The sequence below is a fragment of the Bos indicus x Bos taurus genome, chromosome 29, assembly GCF_003369695.1.
Source record: "Bos indicus x Bos taurus breed Angus x Brahman F1 hybrid chromosome 29, Bos_hybrid_MaternalHap_v2.0, whole genome shotgun sequence".
NCBI classification, from domain to species: domain Eukaryota; kingdom Metazoa; phylum Chordata; class Mammalia; order Artiodactyla; family Bovidae; genus Bos; species Bos indicus x Bos taurus.
In genome coordinates this window covers 22998761-23016800 of record NC_040104.1, presented here as the reverse complement: position 1 = coordinate 23016800, position 18040 = coordinate 22998761, and the positions used below count along the sequence as shown (strand labels likewise).

General features: G+C 43.8%; 1 protein-coding gene across 1 annotated transcript; it reads left to right on the top strand.

Annotated features, from left to right (window-relative positions):
- The first annotated feature begins 7516 nt into the window (after positions 1-7516).
- On the top strand, positions 7517-16458 carry PANX3 (pannexin 3). The gene is made up of 4 exons (XM_027532769.1): positions 7517-7800; positions 8784-8926; positions 11731-11945; positions 14517-16458. Exons 1-4 carry the CDS (start codon positions 7620-7622, stop codon positions 15154-15156), a joined length of 1179 nt encoding a protein of 392 aa, XP_027388570.1. The 5' UTR covers positions 7517-7619; the 3' UTR covers positions 15157-16458.
- Positions 16459-18040: the final 1582 nt, after the last annotated feature.

The window sequence follows — 18040 nt, the reverse complement described above, 5'->3', positions numbered from 1 at the left end:
CCATTCAACCCATTGAAAAATCACATATATCTTGTAGCCTCCAGAAAAGTTTACATTCAAGCAAGAATGAGAGTTAAAGATCAGATAATGCCAATATTGGTATGAAAAGAGTTTTGACCTTGCAGACTCCCTAAAAGGGCTTCAAGGACTCTCAAGGGTTCCTAGATCACACTTTGAGAACATCCAACAGACTGATAAAAATATCAAGTTAGATGGTGCTAACAAAGCTATGGTTTTCCCAGTAGTCATGTACAGAAGTCAGAAGGCTGAGCGCCCAAGAATTAATGCTTTTGAACTGTGATGTTGGAGAAGACTCTTGAGAGTCCCTTGGACTGCAAGATCAAACCAGTCCATCCTAAAGGAAATCAGTCCTGAATATTCATTGGAAGGACTGATGCTAAAGCTGAAGCTCCAATACTTTGGCCACCTGATACAAAGAACTGACTCATTGGAAAAGACCCTGATGCTGGGAAAGATTGAAGGCAGGAGGAGATGGGGATGACAGAGGACCAGATGGTTGGATGGACATGAGTTTGAGCAAGCTCTGGGAGATGGTGAAGGACAGGGAAGCCTGGAGTGCTGCAGTCCATGGGGTCTCAAAGAGTCAGACATGAGAGTGACTGAACAACAACTCTTGGTGAAAATGTGGGAATATAAGAAATTTTGCACACCACAGCCATTCTAGGAGTAATATGATACCACCCAAATGGAGCTAGGGCTTCCCTGATAGCTCAATTAGTAAAGAATCTGCCTGCAATGCAGGAGACCCCAGTTCGATACCTGGATTGGGAAGATGCCTTGCAGAAGGGATAGGCTACCCACTCCAGTATTCTTGGGCTTCCCTTGTGGCTCAGCTGGTAAAGAATCTGCCTGCAATGCAGGAGACCTGGCTTTGATCCCTGGGTTTGGAAGATGCCCTGAAGAAGGGAAAGGCTACCCACTCCAGTATTCTGGCCTAGAGAATATAGGAATATCCTATGTAGTCCATGGGAAGACAAAGAGTCGGACACAACTGAGCAGTTTTCACTTTCTGCTAGAATAGGAAAGTATATGCTGCCCTACAAGCTAGAAATTCTAGTCCTTGATAGTATATCCCAATTGAATTCTTTTGTGGAACCATAAGGGAAAACGTGCATGGTAGGTGGTACAAGGAATACAGGCAAGATAAATGCTCATCAACAGGCAATGAAGTAGATAAAATGAAATCTTTTGCAGCAGTAGAAATAATTCGTTATATCTGTGCAGGTAGCAATGTGGATGGACTTGTGAGGTACAGAGCTGAGTTTTAAAAAGTAAGAAACAGTAAAATATAAAACATAAAATCACTTTAGTGTATTAAAATTATCATGGACAGACTTTGAAGTACAGTATGTCATAGCAGGCAAATGCTTCTGCAGCAACAAATTCAAATACAAATACTGTGTTGATTACAAAAAATATGTTTTGTGGAAATCGGGAAGCTGTGGAAGGAATGAAGACAAGATGAAGTTAAATTCCACAGGAGATCGAACCATTTGGGGTAAGAAAACAATGTCCAGCAAGTTTTCCGTTGGAAAAATTTTCTGCTTCTGGGTGCCAACTCACCCGTTGGTCTTGGTCCAAGCAGAGGCCCTCTGTCAAGGAAAAATGAACCATCAAAGCTTTTAGTGGTTGTTACAAGGGTGGAGTGAACAATTGGAAATTTGAGAGACTTCAAATGCACGCCCAGCCTTCCCTACAGGACAGTTCCTGAGTGCGGGGGAGGTGTGGACTAGACTAAAAGCCTCTAAAATGCAAAATGAAATCTCCTCTACTCTGTGCTAATTAGGAAACAAATACACTGCAAAGAGAAGAGTCCCACATTAAAGTCACTGATCAGACTCACCAAGGCAGTCTCTCGTTCAAAGCACTGGCCAGATCCGAGGCTACATGCAGCAGGAGGCTAAGGAGCTAAACTGAAACCCTCTGAAGAGAAAAATAGACCCTCTCACAGTCTTTCAGAACTTAAGGAGACAAAGACTCAACTGTGCTGCATGTGCTGTGCTTAGTCACTGAGTCGTGTCCGACTCTTTGTGACCCCCTGGACTGTAGCCCACCAGGCTCCTCTGTCCATGGGGATTCTCCAGGCAAGAATACTGGAGTGGGTTGCCATGCCCTCCTCCAGGGGATCTTCCCAACCCAGGAATCAAACCCAGGTCTCCAGCATTGCAGGGAAATTCTTTACCATCTGAGCCATAGGCTCAGTCAAAATCCTAGAACGATCAGACTCTAGGAATAGGAAAAACTAAATGTGCACTGACTCTCACTAAACTCCAGCACACACCTAACTCAACTCAGACCCTGACGGGATTCAGGGGTCAGCTCCTCTCCCTGTACACCTAATAGAGGAAAGGGGGGCCGTCTTTGGTGAAAGACAGCGTCACCCAGAGCATCTCTGGTTCTTATGGTGCTTTAGCCCCGGGGTTCACCACACAGTGCAAATTCCAAACAGTAATCTTTGCAAAAAGTAGATAATAGGAGCAGATCTATGGGTTACTCCAATCCCGGAGTTAGCAATAGGGATTTTAAAATAACTCTGATTAGCATGATTAAGAAAACAGAAGATGGGAATTCCCCGGCAGTCCAGTGGTTAGGACTCTGTGCTTCACTGCCGAGGACCCAGGTTCAATCCCTAGTCAGGGAACTATGATCCCATAAACCATGTGGCATGGCAATTAATTAATTAATTTGAAAGAAAATGGAAGATTAATGAGTTAGATGAAAGTATGGAGATTTTCATCAGAAAATCAGGGCCTCTAAAAAAGAAAAAGAGGGAATTTTCTGGAGTGATGATGTCCTAGTCCCGATAAAGTGTGGATTGCACAGGTGTTTGCATCTGTCAGAATCTATGTATGCACATTTAAGTTTTGTGCATTTCATTGCACATAACTATTACCTTAAGAGAAATAAACTGTAAGCAAATATTGAAGTACAGTTAGTGATGTGCATGCTGAAGCATTTAGGGAGAAGTATATCAATATTTGCAATTTATTTTGAAGTGAATCCAAAAAAAGTTAAATGGTTTAATGGATGGATAGAGGAATGGAAGGGCTTCCCTGGTGGCTCAGATGATACAGAATCTGCCTGCAATGTAGGAGAGCCAGGTTTGATCCCTGGGTCAGAAAGATCCCCTGGAGAAGGAAATGGCAACCCACTCCAGTATTCTTGCTTAGAGAATCCCATGGACAAAGGAGCCTGGCAGACTACAGTTCACTGGGTCACAAAGAGTCAGGCATGACTGAGTGACTAACGCTTCAGAGCAGTAGGTAGTTAAGCAGATAACTAACAAAGCAAGCCAAGTAAAATGCTATGGATAGAATCAACTATTACAGATGTTCATGGGAAAATTCTTTCAACTTTGCTGTATTTTTTAGATTTTTTTCCAAAATAAGATAGTAATACAATATGACAAGAGAATATTGTGAATAATGGTATGCAAGTAAATTTGACAATTTGGATGAAAAAAGAATTTCCTCAGGAATCATGGCCTAAAATATTCCACAAATCCTTTGATACACCCTTCAAAATGTGGAGCCCAATTGCCATCACCTTTAACGTGCTGGATTTCATAACTTCCTTTTATTGAATAGGAAAAAAAATAGAAATATAAATCCAACTTCAGAGGTTAGGTCGTTAAAGGCACGGTGGCTCCCTCTTTGCTCGCTCTCTGTGAGAGGTTGGGAAGCAGGGAGAGGTCTACCTGTTGAGGAATTAAGGCCTCTTGCCAATACCCAACAAGGAACTGAGACTCCCAGAAGGTAAAAATATAACAAATATCTGATGATGGTCTCAGATGAATGTAAAAAGAAATTCTCAAATATTCAAAAATATATACAGCCTAGGAGGAAAAAAAAAAGGCTTAAACATACACTTCAGAAAAGAAAATTTCCAAACGGTCAAAGTGACCAACTTCATTTAGCATCAGAGAGATGCAAGATAAACCCCAATTCAATGTTATTACACACCTTCCTAAATGGCCAAACTTTTTTGATTGCAAAAACATAAGGATATGTAGCAAATAGGACTGGGCTTTCATCAAACTATTGATGAAAATGTAAATAAAAGCAATCATTTGAAAACAAATATATGTAAAGCATTGTGACCCAGCAATTCCAATATACCAGTTCTCATCAGTATATAACTAACAGAAATGCATACATATATTCCCCACAAGACACCAAGAATCAGAATGTTTACAGTAGCATTATTTTATAAGAACAGAAATGAAAAACTCAAATGTCCATTGGCTGGTGAATGAACAAACAAGTTGTTGTATTTCTGTGCAATAAAGAGGAATGGGAATCTGACACATACAATAATGTGGATGAACCTCAGAAATATGTTGAGCAGACAATCCAGACACACAAAAAAATACATACATATGATTCCACTTACACAGAGCATAAAATCAGGCAATAAAATGGATTCTCCTAGATATCATGTAAAGCAATAGAGGCAAAACACAGAAGCATATATACCCATGATTCCATTTCTATAAAGCATAAGGAAGGCAAAATTAATCTATGCTATTAGAAATTGGGATAATGGTTACCTCTCAGGAAATGATGGTTTTTGGAAAGGAGCACAAAGGTGGCTTTTCAGGTGTTAACTGAGGTTCTATTTCTTGATCAGATGAAAATATATGGGATATGTGTATATTAATATGTATTATATATGCCATTGAAATGTAAACTATTTTTTAATTTATTTATTGTTAATTGAAGGATAATTGCATTACAGTAGTGCATTGATTTCTACCAAACATCAACATGAATCAGCCATAGGTTTACCCATGTCCCCTCCCACTTGAACACCCTTCCCACCTCCTTCCCCATCCCACCCCTCTAGACTGTCACTGAGCTCTGGTTTGAGTTTCCTGAGTCATACACCAAATTCCCATTGGCTATCTATTTTTGAAATGTAAAGTATTTTTAAAAGGGAAAAGAAAATGCATACAGACAAATCAATAATGTTTGGCAAAAATACATTTGGCAAAAACACATAGTGTGGAGAGGCCAATGAGGAAGAGAAATAAAGGACCCTTCCTCTAGCTCCTAGGTAGGGATCCATAGTTAGTACACACAGGGAAGCTCTGAATCAGAGTTGGCCTCTAGCCTGGGGATGGAGAGAGGTAATGCCAGCCTACATGCCATGTGTCTAAAAAATCAGAAGTTATAAATCAAGTTAGCAAACTTAAATAAAATATGCTTTATCTGCCTACCTTGACATACACACACACAGCCCTTCATAATGCTCAGGAATGTCAGATTCAAATTGAGAATCCTCAAACTGCCCAAGTCCCTGGGAATTCCCTGGTGGTCCAGAGCTTAGGACTCTGTGCTTCCACTGCAGGCGGCCTAGGTTCGATCCCTGGTTGGGAAACTAGAATCCCACAAGCCTCACAGCACAGCCAAAGGAAAAAAAAAAAAAAAATACATAAGCAATCTTCTCAGTCTACTCAATCTTCTCAATCTTCCCATCTCCCCCACCCAATTAAGTCCCACATTGCAAGAAGCCTCACAGTTGCACAATGACTTCTAAATTCCAGAACTTCTAAATTCCATCCACACCCCCTCAGTGAGGGGCTGCACACCAGCAGCATAATCTGCTGATGGGACGGTGTACCTGAAGAAAAGGCCTGCACGAGCCCCAAAGGCAGACAGGGGTCATCGGAGCAGGGAATGACAGCACTCCAGGTGTGAGAAGAATGGCCTAGAGCAGATGCACGGGCCCTGAACAGGCACATCTTCGTGGCCCCATGCACTCCTTGCCTTGTGGGAAGGCCACAGCCAAAGGGGACCAGCCTGAGAGCCAAGGTCAAGCCTCTCTTGCCAAGTCTAAGGGCGGTACTAGAGAGATTACTGTTGAGTCCTGCCCCAAAGGACACAGGTGTGAGGCTTTACACCAAGGCCACGGAAGCGGAGCCCAGAATGAAGTTCACCTCTGAAGCTGACTGAGCCCCTTTGTAACCTTGTCAAAAGCCCCTGATCATCACTAACAAGCTTCCTGACTCCCAATTAGGCAAAGATGCCCACACCAGTAAATGTCCACTCCCTATAGATATCCACTCCCTATAGTGCCCCAACCAATCACCTAGCACCAATCTTCCAGCAGGAATTTTCTTTGTCTTGAAGCTATAAAAATTGGCTATTAACCCATGAAAACTGTTAGCTTTCCCCAGTCTGTCAGGAGGTCTGCCCGCTGTGCTCACAGTGCCCACTTTATCTTTGCTCTTTGTTCTTAATAACCTCACTCCCTTCTGAAATGTTCTGTGTCTGGAAATTCTTTTTCCAACCCGCGTTCAGACTGCCTCAACAATTACCATAGGCCCCAGTGTTTGCTTTTCCAACTACCCATCCAGCCCCACCAAATCAAAGTAAGAGTTGGACTTCCCTGGTGATCCAGTAGTTAAGAATCTGCCTGCCCATGCAGGGGACATGGGTTTGATCCCTGGTCCAGGAAGATCCCACATGCCACAGGGCAACTACTGAAGCCCATGCCCCTAGAGCCTGTTCTCCGCAACAAGAGAAGCCACAGCAAGGAGAAGCCCAAGCACCACAACTAAAGTCGCCTATCCTCACCAGAACTAGAGAAAACCCCACACACAACAACGAAGACCCAGCACAGCTAAATAAATTTTAAATAAATAAATGAAACGTTGACATTTGCACTACACTTTACAGTTTACAATCCATCTTCCTATACAATACTCTTCATCAATCTTTACAATTTTTCGCAACCAATATAGTACCTTTTGATAGATGAGAATACTGAGCCAAAGGTGATTCCTGCAGTCACTCAATAAAAATTAAAAAAAAAAAAACAGTGCTGCTGTGTGTCCAGTGAAAACTTTCCCTCCAGATTTCACAGGTCATGTTCTCTCTGCACGTCAACACTCCCACTCTTCCCTCAGCTTTCTAGAGAACTAATGGGAGCTTTGAAAAAAAAATGTAAACATAAGGAAATTGTAAATATGTGGTTGAAACATTTTAGAAACAGACCAGAAGCAGGGCAGGGGACGTAATGCCAAAAACAGATCAGTTTCTGGGAAGGAGCCTGGGCCCGAAGCAGAAATCATCACTGGGACAAGTACTATGTAGGAGCCGCAACCCTAGCGGAGTCCTGGGGGCTCCATTCCCACCCCAAACCACAAAATGAGGGCCTTCCACACATTTAAGCAATCTCCACCCAGATTCCACACCAATTACATAGGGGGCCTGCTTGACAGCCCTCCTCCTCTCCCCCACCTCACCAAAAATACTAGATTAATGACAGGGCAGCTTAAAGCCATAGGACTGCGTCTGCCTTCAACGGTCCAGAGGGCGGCCTGGCACCAGCCCCAGCCGACACCCGACCCTCCTCCAGTAACGACCCACTGGGCGATGCCTCCCTCTAATTACCAGGTGCCTGGCTCAGGGCCTAGCCAGTTATTTAGAGAACCAGTGCCCGCTCCTCACACAGATACTCTTGAGGCCCAGGCTGCAGGAACCATCTGCTGAAAGCCTGCTCCCTGAAGCTGCCACCTACTGGGACTCCACTCTCCGGGACCCCACTCTCCAGGACCCCCGTCTGCCAGCCCTGGGCCCAAGCTCAACAGCAGCATGTCGCTCGCACACACAGCTGCAGAGTACATGCTCTCAGATGCCTTGCTGCCTGACCGCAAGGGCCCCCGCCTCAAAGGACTGCGTCTGGAGCTTCCCCTGGACCGAATGGTCAAGTTCGTAGCCGTGGGCTTCCCCCTGCTGCTGGTGTCACTAGCCTTTGCCCAGGAGTTCTCCTCCGGTAAGTGGCTTCCAAGCCCCAGTAGGCCCTGAAGCAAGACAGCCCCCACCCTGTCCAGATCGCATGACTTGGGCCGGGCATCACCCAAAAGGGAGATTATGCATCTGTTTAGGATGCCAGCAAAGCTGAGACGCAGAAAAACTTTGAAAGTCATTTCCAAAATTTTGCAATAAAAAATAGCCTTAATTCCAGTATGCTTGAAATCATTGCAATAATTAGTTTGTTTTGATTTTCATGTGGACGAAAGACATTAGAGTCGTATCATCTTTCCAGGACCTCTAAAGGTTTTAATTAGCCAAGCTTTAGATAAATCTCTTATCTTCTTGGGGCCTTTTCTTACTCCCTACCTCCTGGATTGTTGACTTAAGAACACATGTTAAGTGCCTGACAGAGCCTGACAGCAACACGGGTGCTCAATAAACGCTGTGTCATCACAGCATCAATGAATCCACTCATCTTCAAGAACCCCAGCCCTGAGCAGAAACACTAACAAATACATATACTGAGTGGTCCAGGTGCTAGATTAACTCAGCAAATCTGCCACCTCTATTAAAGACAATGTGAGCTTTCTCAGAATCAGGATTTGTTTTTCTTAATACTTATTTATTTATTTGGCTGTGCCAGGTCTTAGTTGCAGCATGTGAGATCTAATTCCCTGACCAGGGATTGAACCCAGGTCCCCTGTATTGGGAGCACAGAATCTTAGCCACAGGGCCACCAGGGGAGTCCCTGATTTGGGATTTCTGACTCTCTTTTCTGGTTATGTAGTGAGCTCACTAACTTTCCCAGGGAGATGTGTCAGCCTCCCCCTACTTCTTCATTCACCCAGAAAGTTAGGGCCTGGGAAGAAGACAGTGCCTGACAGATACAGAGATGGTCGGAGTTCTGGAAGTGACCCTTGGAAAGCTCTTAACTGATTGTCCCCCAGCTCCCTGTTCCCCCACCCCTACCCAGGGCTGCCTCAAGCTTTGTTCCTGTTTCAGGGTCTCCTATCAGCTGCTTTTGTCCCAGTAACTTCAGCATCCGGCAGGCTGCCTACGTGGACAGTTCTTGTTGGGACTCCCTGGTTCACCACGAACAGGATGAGTCTGGCCAGTCCAAGACGAAATCCCTCTGGCCTCACAAGGTAAAGTGGCTGGGGCTCTACCAGCTGGATGGAGGGGGAGGAACTGAGTCATTATGTTCTCTCCTTGCCTGCCCCTGCCATTTTATTTTGGTCATTGACTTTCATGTTTCAGGCATTCTTCGAATATCTGGTCATATATTTGCTCACTTGCTTTTATCTGACTGCCTCAGGTTGAAGCAGTCAGTTTAAAGGGAACTTTTTGGGCCATTTCATTAGGAAAACCTCAAATATCAGCTGATAACAGCTGCAATCTGATATTCTGGACTGGTCAGTTTTCCCAAGAAGAATCAGTCAGTCCCTAACTTATGCAGAGGGAGCAGCAGGCAGTTGGCATCAAGCTTGTCTGCCAATCCTCTTGGAACTCAACTGTGGGTGTCAACATCCAGTACTTACACAGGTCACTGCCCCCTGTCCCCCATTCTCAGTATGGCCCCCTGCCCTCAATGGACCCAAGTGCAGAATCTGTCTGATTTAACATTTCCAAAGAATAAACCATAAGGGTGGTTGGCTGAGGGCATCATGTTTCAGAAAGGACCTGCGGGTCTGTTTCCTCAGTATTCCTGTTTCCAGCTCCACGTGCATCCCCACTTTCAGATGCATCTGGTTATCTCCCATTCCTGAGCCTTTCTGCTTCTGTGCGTGGTGAAAAGCACTTGCAGCCCCTACCTCAACACCGCATCCTCTCTGCAGGCTGGTAGCCTCTATTACACAACTACTTCCCAGGTTTCAACACACTGTCGCTCTTGTCTCCTCTCCTATTTTCCTTGTCCTTACAGGATTATGGGGGGGTCCCTTTATTGTCATTCTAGTGAGGTTTCATGAGGGAGCAGAAGTAATATGTATGTACAATTTACAGTTTTAAACAGAGGTCACTCATAGCGTTTTCTAGTTATGACAGTTTACAGCTTATGATAGTTATAACAATTTACACCTCAAGCCACAGTTCTAGGACCCAGACAAAACCAGAGATTTTACCAGGGGGAAAGTGGAGGGAAGGGATAGTTTAAGAGCGATGTGTACACACTGCTATATTTAAAATGGATAACCAGCCAGGACCTACTGTATAGCACAGGGAACTCTGCTCAATGTTATGTGGCAGCCTAGATATAAGAGGAGTTTAGGAGAGAAGGGATACATGTATGTGTATGGCTGAGTCCCTTTGCTGTCCACCTGAAAATATCATGACATTGTTAACTGGCTATACTCCAATATAAAATAAAAAGTTTAATAAAAAAAAAAAAAAACGGAGACTTCATAGAAAGAGTTAATGAGGTGTCTGTCTCTGGAAGTATTCAAGCAGGATCTAGACAGTAACGAGTTCAAAGTACTGCAGCGGGGATTTACATATCAGAAGAGAATCAAATTGTCAATCATGAAATGTCCTGAGAGCTCTTTAAGCCCATATTCTCTGGCTCCACTTTAAACCTATTGAAACAGAAGCTCTAGGGTGAAGAGTTCATTTTCAAGAAATATAATTTCTTAGACAGGAGTGAAAATGTTCCCATTTTCTCTCGTGGCCTGATATGACTTTCCTATCCTGTCTCTCATTTAGTTCAGAAACACACACACACAACCAAATATGCACCCTCCCTCTTTTTCTTCAAACTATAGTTTGGAGAAGCTATAGTCAAGTATTTATTAAAGGTGTGTGTTATTTGCTCAGTCATGTCCAACTGTTTATAACCTCATGGACTGTAGCCCACCAGGCTCCTCCGTCCATGGGATTTCCCAGGCAAGAATACTGGAGTGGGTAGCTGTTCCCTTCTCCAGGGGATCTTCCCAACCCAACAATTGAACCCACATCTCCTGCTCTGCAGGCAGATTCTTTACCATCTGAGCCACCTGGGAAGCCCCTTTATTAAGGGATTAAACTCCAAAATCAAATTGCCTGGATCCAAATCCTGCTCACTCACCTACTAGACACATAACCCTGTGGGGGTTTCTCAACATTTTCATGCTTCAGTTTCTTTGTCTATAAAATAGAAATACTGATAGTACCTGACCCTGAATGAAAAATGCATATTCAGTACCCAGCACACATGTCCTTAACTAAGTCTCTGTAAGTAGAGTTTTTACTGTGTGCAAAATAGTAGGCCTAACCTGTTAGGTGTGGTGAATGTGAAAAGGAACCATAAGGAAAAATCCTTCATCTCAGGGAGCAAACATTATAATGAAGAACACCAAATTTATACAGACCTCGACATCAGCTTCCACACACAGAGACCAGACACAGCACCCAAGGAATCCAAGACAGTGCCTGATGTGTAGTTTGGTCTTATCAAGAATCCAGAGAGGAGAAAAAGCCACTGCATATGGGGGTGAGGGGGAGCGGGGAGAGGGGGCAGTGGGGAGGGGTGGTGGGCAGACTACATGGAGGAAATGGGGCTCTGACTTCCTCTCTGAAGAGTCGAAATAAAAGCCATGTCAGAGCCCCTGGCAGCATTTTGAAGGCTAGTGAACTCTGGATGTCTGATGTTAAGAATCTGGAGTGGTCAGAGCAAGAAAAGTGGAAGATTGGGAATGAGGTGGTCTCCCCTAGACTGACATAATGACCATGGCCATGACCTCTAGGTGGCAACCCAGGATAACATGCATGGGCGGTGGGAACAGGCAGCTAGTGCTCTTTCTCTTCCCTTCCTCCCTTCCTTCCCGACTCTGTCTGTCTGTCTGTCTCTCTCTCTCTCTACCTTCCCCTTCCGAGACAGGAATCAGCAAATGAGATCCCTCCCTCAGCACTCTCTCTGCAAGGGTGCAAGGTCTGGGCAACCCTGGGCTGCCCTCCTCAGCTTTCTCTTCCCCTGCAGGCCCTCCCCTACTCGCTGCTGGCCCTGGCCGTGGCCATGTACCTGCCGGTTCTGCTGTGGCAGTATGCAGCCGTGCCGGCCCTCAGCTCGGACCTGCTGTTCATCATTAGCGAGCTGGACAAGTCCTACAACCGCGCCATCCGCCTGGTGCAGCACATGCTGAAGATCCGACAGGAGAGCTCAGACACTGATGTGTTCTGGGACGAGCTGGAGAAGTGAGTTGTCTCCTCCACTCCTTTCCGAAAGATTCTGTTGAGCACTAAAATGGTACCTTGCAGGGTAATCTTGAAACTCTCCTCTGCACCATCCTTCTCTAGAATTCAAAGTGCTTAACACATCACCTCATTAATGCACTATCATCTCTGTACAGGGAGAGGGAAAAGGAGTGTGCCTCCAGTTTACAGGTGAATGCAAAGTGTCACAAAAGGGTTAACCTCTGAAAGACCACTTCTTAAAAAATCTCTACTGAGGTTTTTGAAATTATTCGTTTATTTTAGTTTTTGACTGCACAGCGAGCGGGCTTCTCATTGCAGTGGTTCTCGTTGTGGAGCACAGGCTCTAGGGTGGGCAAACGAGCTCAGTAGTTGTGGCACAAAGGCTTATTTGTCCCATGGCATGTGGAATCTTCCTGGGCCAGGGATTAAACCCATGTCCCCTGCATTAGCAGATAGACTCTTAACCACTGGACTACTAGAGAAGTCCTGAAAGATCGCTTTTACAGAAACTTGAATGGCTTCTCCCAGGCCTGCAGGAAAAAAGATCCAAGTTCTCCCAAATATTTTTCCTAGGCCCTCCACACACTGTCATCAACTACTTTGTCAAGCTTCTCTCAAACTTCCAAGTAACGGAAACCTTCCATGCCCCCTGGGCAGTCTCCTTCCTTTCTCCCAAACAAGCCATTCATTCATTTAAGCACTCATTTGTCATTTATGGAGCACCAGACACAGCTCTGGGTGCTATGGAGATGTCTGTGTACATGTGTGTTGAGGGAGGAAGGGGTAATATTGTATTGAGGGTAAGCAGACAATGAATGAGCATAACACACAAATAAATTATATGGTAGAAGATAAGTGGATAAAGAAAACTGAGCCAGGGTCAGGGACTCAGGAAGGCTGGGAGGTGGAGGGAGGCACAGTTTTAATTTGGGTGGCCAGGGCAGGCCCCCTCTAAGCACAGTTGAGCTAAGATTTGAAACCCCAGTTTGTGCACATTTCTATCCTCTGAAAAAAGCTCCTCCCCTGTCTATCTTCCTGAACCCTATCTACCTTTGGAAGACCAATCTAAAATAACATTCTCCAGAGATGTTTCTGAACACTCCAGCTCACACTGTGGTCTGTCTCCTAACTTTTACAACTACTGTGGTTTGTATCCATCTTTTAGCAACAAGTCAAGCATTATTTTCATTTCATATTTGCATGTCTCCTCTGCCCTTTCCCTGAAAGCCAGACTGTAAGCTTCTTAAGGGAGAAGGCAATGGCACCCCACTCCAGTACTGTTGCCCGGAAAATCCCATGGATGGAGGAGCCTGGTGGGCTGCAGTCCATGGGGTCGCTAAGAGTCAGACACGACTGAGTGACTTCACTTTCACTTTCCACTTTCATGCATTAGAGAAGGAAATGGCAACCCACTCCAGTGTTCTTGCCTGGAGAATCCCATGGACAGAGAAGCCTGGTAGGCTGCAGTCCATGGGGCCGCACAGAGTCGGACACGACTGAAGCAACTTGGCAGCAGCAAGCTTCTTCAGAGCAGAGACTGGATTACATATACCTAAATACAACTCTCAACAAACACTTGTAAGCACACTTATTTTTATAAAATGAATGAACTGACCTAAAAATCACACACAAAGTAAGCAGACTGAAAACCAGAACATGGTAATTTAGAATCCCTGCTCCCCCGCACCCCAGTCCTGTGCTAATTTAATAAATCAGTGCTTCCTAAGAATCCTGCTTCAGCTTACAGATTTAGTCTGCCCTGCTAGGCAGAAATCCAGAGTGATCGGTCATTTATTACTCACTGATCATTTGCTGGGTTTACTGCATTGCATTCATTACTTGGAGAATTAAGATACACTCACATACCTGTTTTGGGGGAGAGGAGTGGTTATGCTCAAAAAAGACAGATGTTCCTGTGAGCCAAGAATACCATGCTGGATACACAGATTTTGTTACTTCCCCCATGCAGCTCTCAGGATATAGTTTCTTTGTTTTTGTTTTAAATTTTATTTATTTATTTGACTGTGCCGTGTCTTGGTTGCGGCACGTGGGATCTAGTTCCCTGACTGGGGATCGAACCCAGGACCCCTGTATTAGAAGCATGGAGTATTAACCACTGGGCAACCAGGGAAGTACATCAGGATACAGTTGATTTTTTTTTTTTTTTTTTTGGCTGTGCCAGGTCTTCGTTGCTGCATGGGCTTTTCTCTAGTTGTGACAAGCAGTGGCAACTCTAGTTGTGGTGCGCAGGCTTCTCACCGCGGTGGCTTCTGTTGCTGCGGAGCACAGGCTCTAGGGAACGCGGGCTTCAGCAGCTGTGGAACATGTGGGTTCCACACGCCATGGGACAAATAAGCCTGCGGCTCACAGGCTCTAGAACACAGGCTCAGTAGTTGTGGCACAGGGGCTTAGTTGTTCCTCGGCATGTGGGAGCTTCCTAAACCAGGGACTGAATTCATGTCTCTCGCATTGGCAGGTGGATTCTTTACCACTGAGCCACCAGGGAAGCCCCCTCAGGATACAGTTTTAAATGCTTCTTCCTAAACTTGGCCGCTTTCCTCCCCTGCCCAGGGCTCGGAAAGAACGGTACTTTGAATTCCCCTTGCTGGAGCGGTACCTGGCCTGTAAGCAGCGTTCACACTCACTAGTGGCCACCTACCTCCTGAGGAACGCCCTCCTGCTCCTCTTCACCTCCGCCACCTATCTGTACCTGGGCCACTTTCACCTGGACGTCTTCTTCCAAGAGGAATTCAGCTGTTCCATCAAGACAGGGCTGCTACATGATGAGACCCACATCCCCGACCTCATCACATGCAGGCTGACCTCTTTGTCTGTCTTCCAGATTGTCAGTCTCGCCAGCGTAGCCATCTACACCCTGTTGGTTCCAGTGATACTATACAACCTCACACGGCTCTGCCGGTGGGACAAACGGCTCCTCTCCATCTACGAGATGCTCCCAGCTTTTGATCTTCTCAGCAGAAAAATGCTGGGCTGTCCCATCAATGACCTCAATGTGATCCTTCTTTTCCTCCGAGCCAACATCTCTGAGCTCGTCTCTTTTAGCTGGTTGAGTGTCCTTTGTGCGCTGAAGGACACAGCCACCCAGAAGCACAACATTGACACCGTGGTTGATTTCATGACTTTATTGGCTGGCTTAGAACCCTCAAAACCTAAACATCTCACCCACGGGATGTGTGATGAAAATCCATAGTTAAGAAACTGTGAAGCAAGAAGTCCTATGGAAAGTAAAAATCTCTCCCCTTTTTCACAAGCCTCATGCACTAATATACAAAAACACCCAAGTTAGGATTGCTAAGCTTGGATTTAGCTGAGTCGAAGATCCTATATTATTGTTATCCCAAAGATGAGAAGATAAAATCATCACATGGAAACAAATCTGAAAGTGGGAGCTGAAGAATAAAAAATATATATATATTACGTCTAGAGCATAATATGATGACAAGAAGAACACTGAAACTGGAAGTCTAGACATTGTAAAAAGGGAGAAAGTTCTATAGGCTATTCATGGAGGCAGGTTTTTCCCACTGTATTTACTCCATGACCTTTCTAGGATAAACACTCAGTTTACCATGCTCTCCTTCAAAGTCTGCCCAGGGTTTCCTGGGCAGAAAACGCTCCTCCCCTAACTGAGTGTTGCCATATCATTTGATACCTACCTCTGAGATAAAACATTACACTATATTAATATAGCCCATGTACTTGTCTTTTCCTCTTAAATAAGTTACCTAAAGGCTGTGTCATCATAGGCACTAATAAATAAATATTCTTCTGAATACATAAGGAACAAGAAGCTTTGGGAGGTGTTTTTGCTGTAGTCTGCCTGAAGTCGGGAAAAAATTGAACAAGAGGACTCTGATGCTTTGGCAAGCATAAAAGCTACTAGAGAGTTCTATTCTTCTCCATTAGGAGAAATAATTGAAATGAATGAGGCTCTAGCAGAAAATCCAGGATGTGTCAACAAATCTTGTTATGAAGATGGTTGACTGATCAAGAAGATAACACTTGGTAACCCTTCAGAACTAGATGAACTAAAGAGCAAAGAAGCATGTGAGAAATACATAAGATCTATTGGACTATACAGTCCACGGAGTCGCAAAGAGTCGGACAGGACTGAGCGACTTTCACTTTCACTTCATTGAGGAGTGAAACTGGAATCCTTAAATAAACTAGTTTGAAACAAAAAAAAAAAGTCAAACATGGAAACAAATAATTATGTAAAGTTATTACACCACAACTGGAATATTAAGCAGCCATCTAAAGTTACATTTATAAAGATGTTATAACAACATTACAAAATGACTATAACAGTGGTAAGTGAACAAAAGAGGAAATGTTACATTCAGTATCATCTAACCTATGTAAATGTGCATTAAAATATGAAACATACAAACTACTACATATGAAACAGATAAGAACAAGGATGTACTGTATAACACAGGAAATCATAGCCATTATCTTGTAATAACTTTAAATGAAGTATAATCTGCAAAAATACTGAATCACTATGCTGTACACCTGAAACTAATATATTGTAAATCAACTATACTTCAATTTTAAAAATTAAACGTGTTAAAAGTGATTCATTTCGTGTGGCAGATGTATGAATTTTTAAAAATCTTTATATTTTCTGAATTTTGCATGAACTGTTTTATAAATCATAAAGAAGTATTTCTAATGAAAAATAAAATGTTAATGTAAATGCCACAGAAATCCGTTGGCCAGAGCAGCTTGTAAACCAAGATAAATGACAGTACTTTCCCTCCCACTAGGTAGGATACATGTAACATATGCGGAGGAATAGTGAAAACAGAGTCAGATCACGAAGCCTGCAAGGACAAAATACAGCTGAACATCAAATAAATCAGGCACTTAGCAAATAAAGGTAAAAAAAAAGAAAGAAAACTTCCTGTCAGTTAGAACAACCTATTTTCAGGTTCCAAGGTAAAGTGCCAATCTATAGTATGAAAGGCATGAGTATGGATAGTTGGTCAGCTGAAAGTATTCCTGGCAATTTCCAGACATGAATCCATAAGGCTGCCTTGAGTATGTTTGTAAAAGCACACTAGAAACATGAGGTCCAACGGGGCAGCTTACACTACGGATGGACATAAAGGACTCATAACCTTCTCTCTGTGGGAAAGCCATTTTATCAGGACTCTTGCAACTATTCTTACAATTTCCAGAAATGAAGTACCTGGATTTTTTATTCTAAACCTCTTTTTTTTTTAGCTGATCATAAGTTTCTTATTTAAGCTTCAGGTTTTTCTCCAGTAACTTAATGTTTTGACAGTGTACATATTTTTCTTAATTTCCATATACAATTCTAGAAATCTAAATTTTGAGTATACACAATAGTAATTAGGTATCAGTACAGAATCTTTCAGTTTATAACTGTCTTTCACCTCATCATTCTAAAGAGCATACTCAGTTTTGAGAAACCTGGGACCCAGAGGCTCACTCTAGTTAGTGGCATGGCTGGGGGGAAAAAAAGAATACTGCAAGCCTTCTACCTTCCAATCCAGTACAGTTACCAATACCGCATTCTAAAGAACTGTCTATTCTACTTGATGATTTTAGGCAGACCTTGGTTACAGAGTTAGAGCTATATTAGTTTAAGCACAGAAACATACTTTTGGTTTCCTTACGCAAATATATACTGAGTGCCTACTTAGTGCAAGCCCCTTATTAAAAGTGCCGGTTAAATCTTCCATCTTCCCTACTAGATTCTAATCTGAAAGCAGGGGACTTCTTTTTTCTATTCACCACTGTAATCCCAGTAAAATGACAGCGTACTAGGCCCTCAGGAAACATCTATGCCAGCTTTATGAAGAAAAGAAGCAGACAACAGCACTCCCCTTATGCGCTCCAGCGCGTCGTACAATCGGGGAAGGCCAGTCTGTAAGGAATGTGGGAAAGAGGTGCTAAAACACTTCGGGCTTAGGAACCATGTGATTTTTGTGTATTGGTCTTTAGCTCAACAGTAACAAGCCTCAGCTAAACACACACATGTACACAACGTCTCAAACGGTCGTTTCCAACCGCTCTCCCTCTTCACCAAGCCCCGCCTCCCCCCA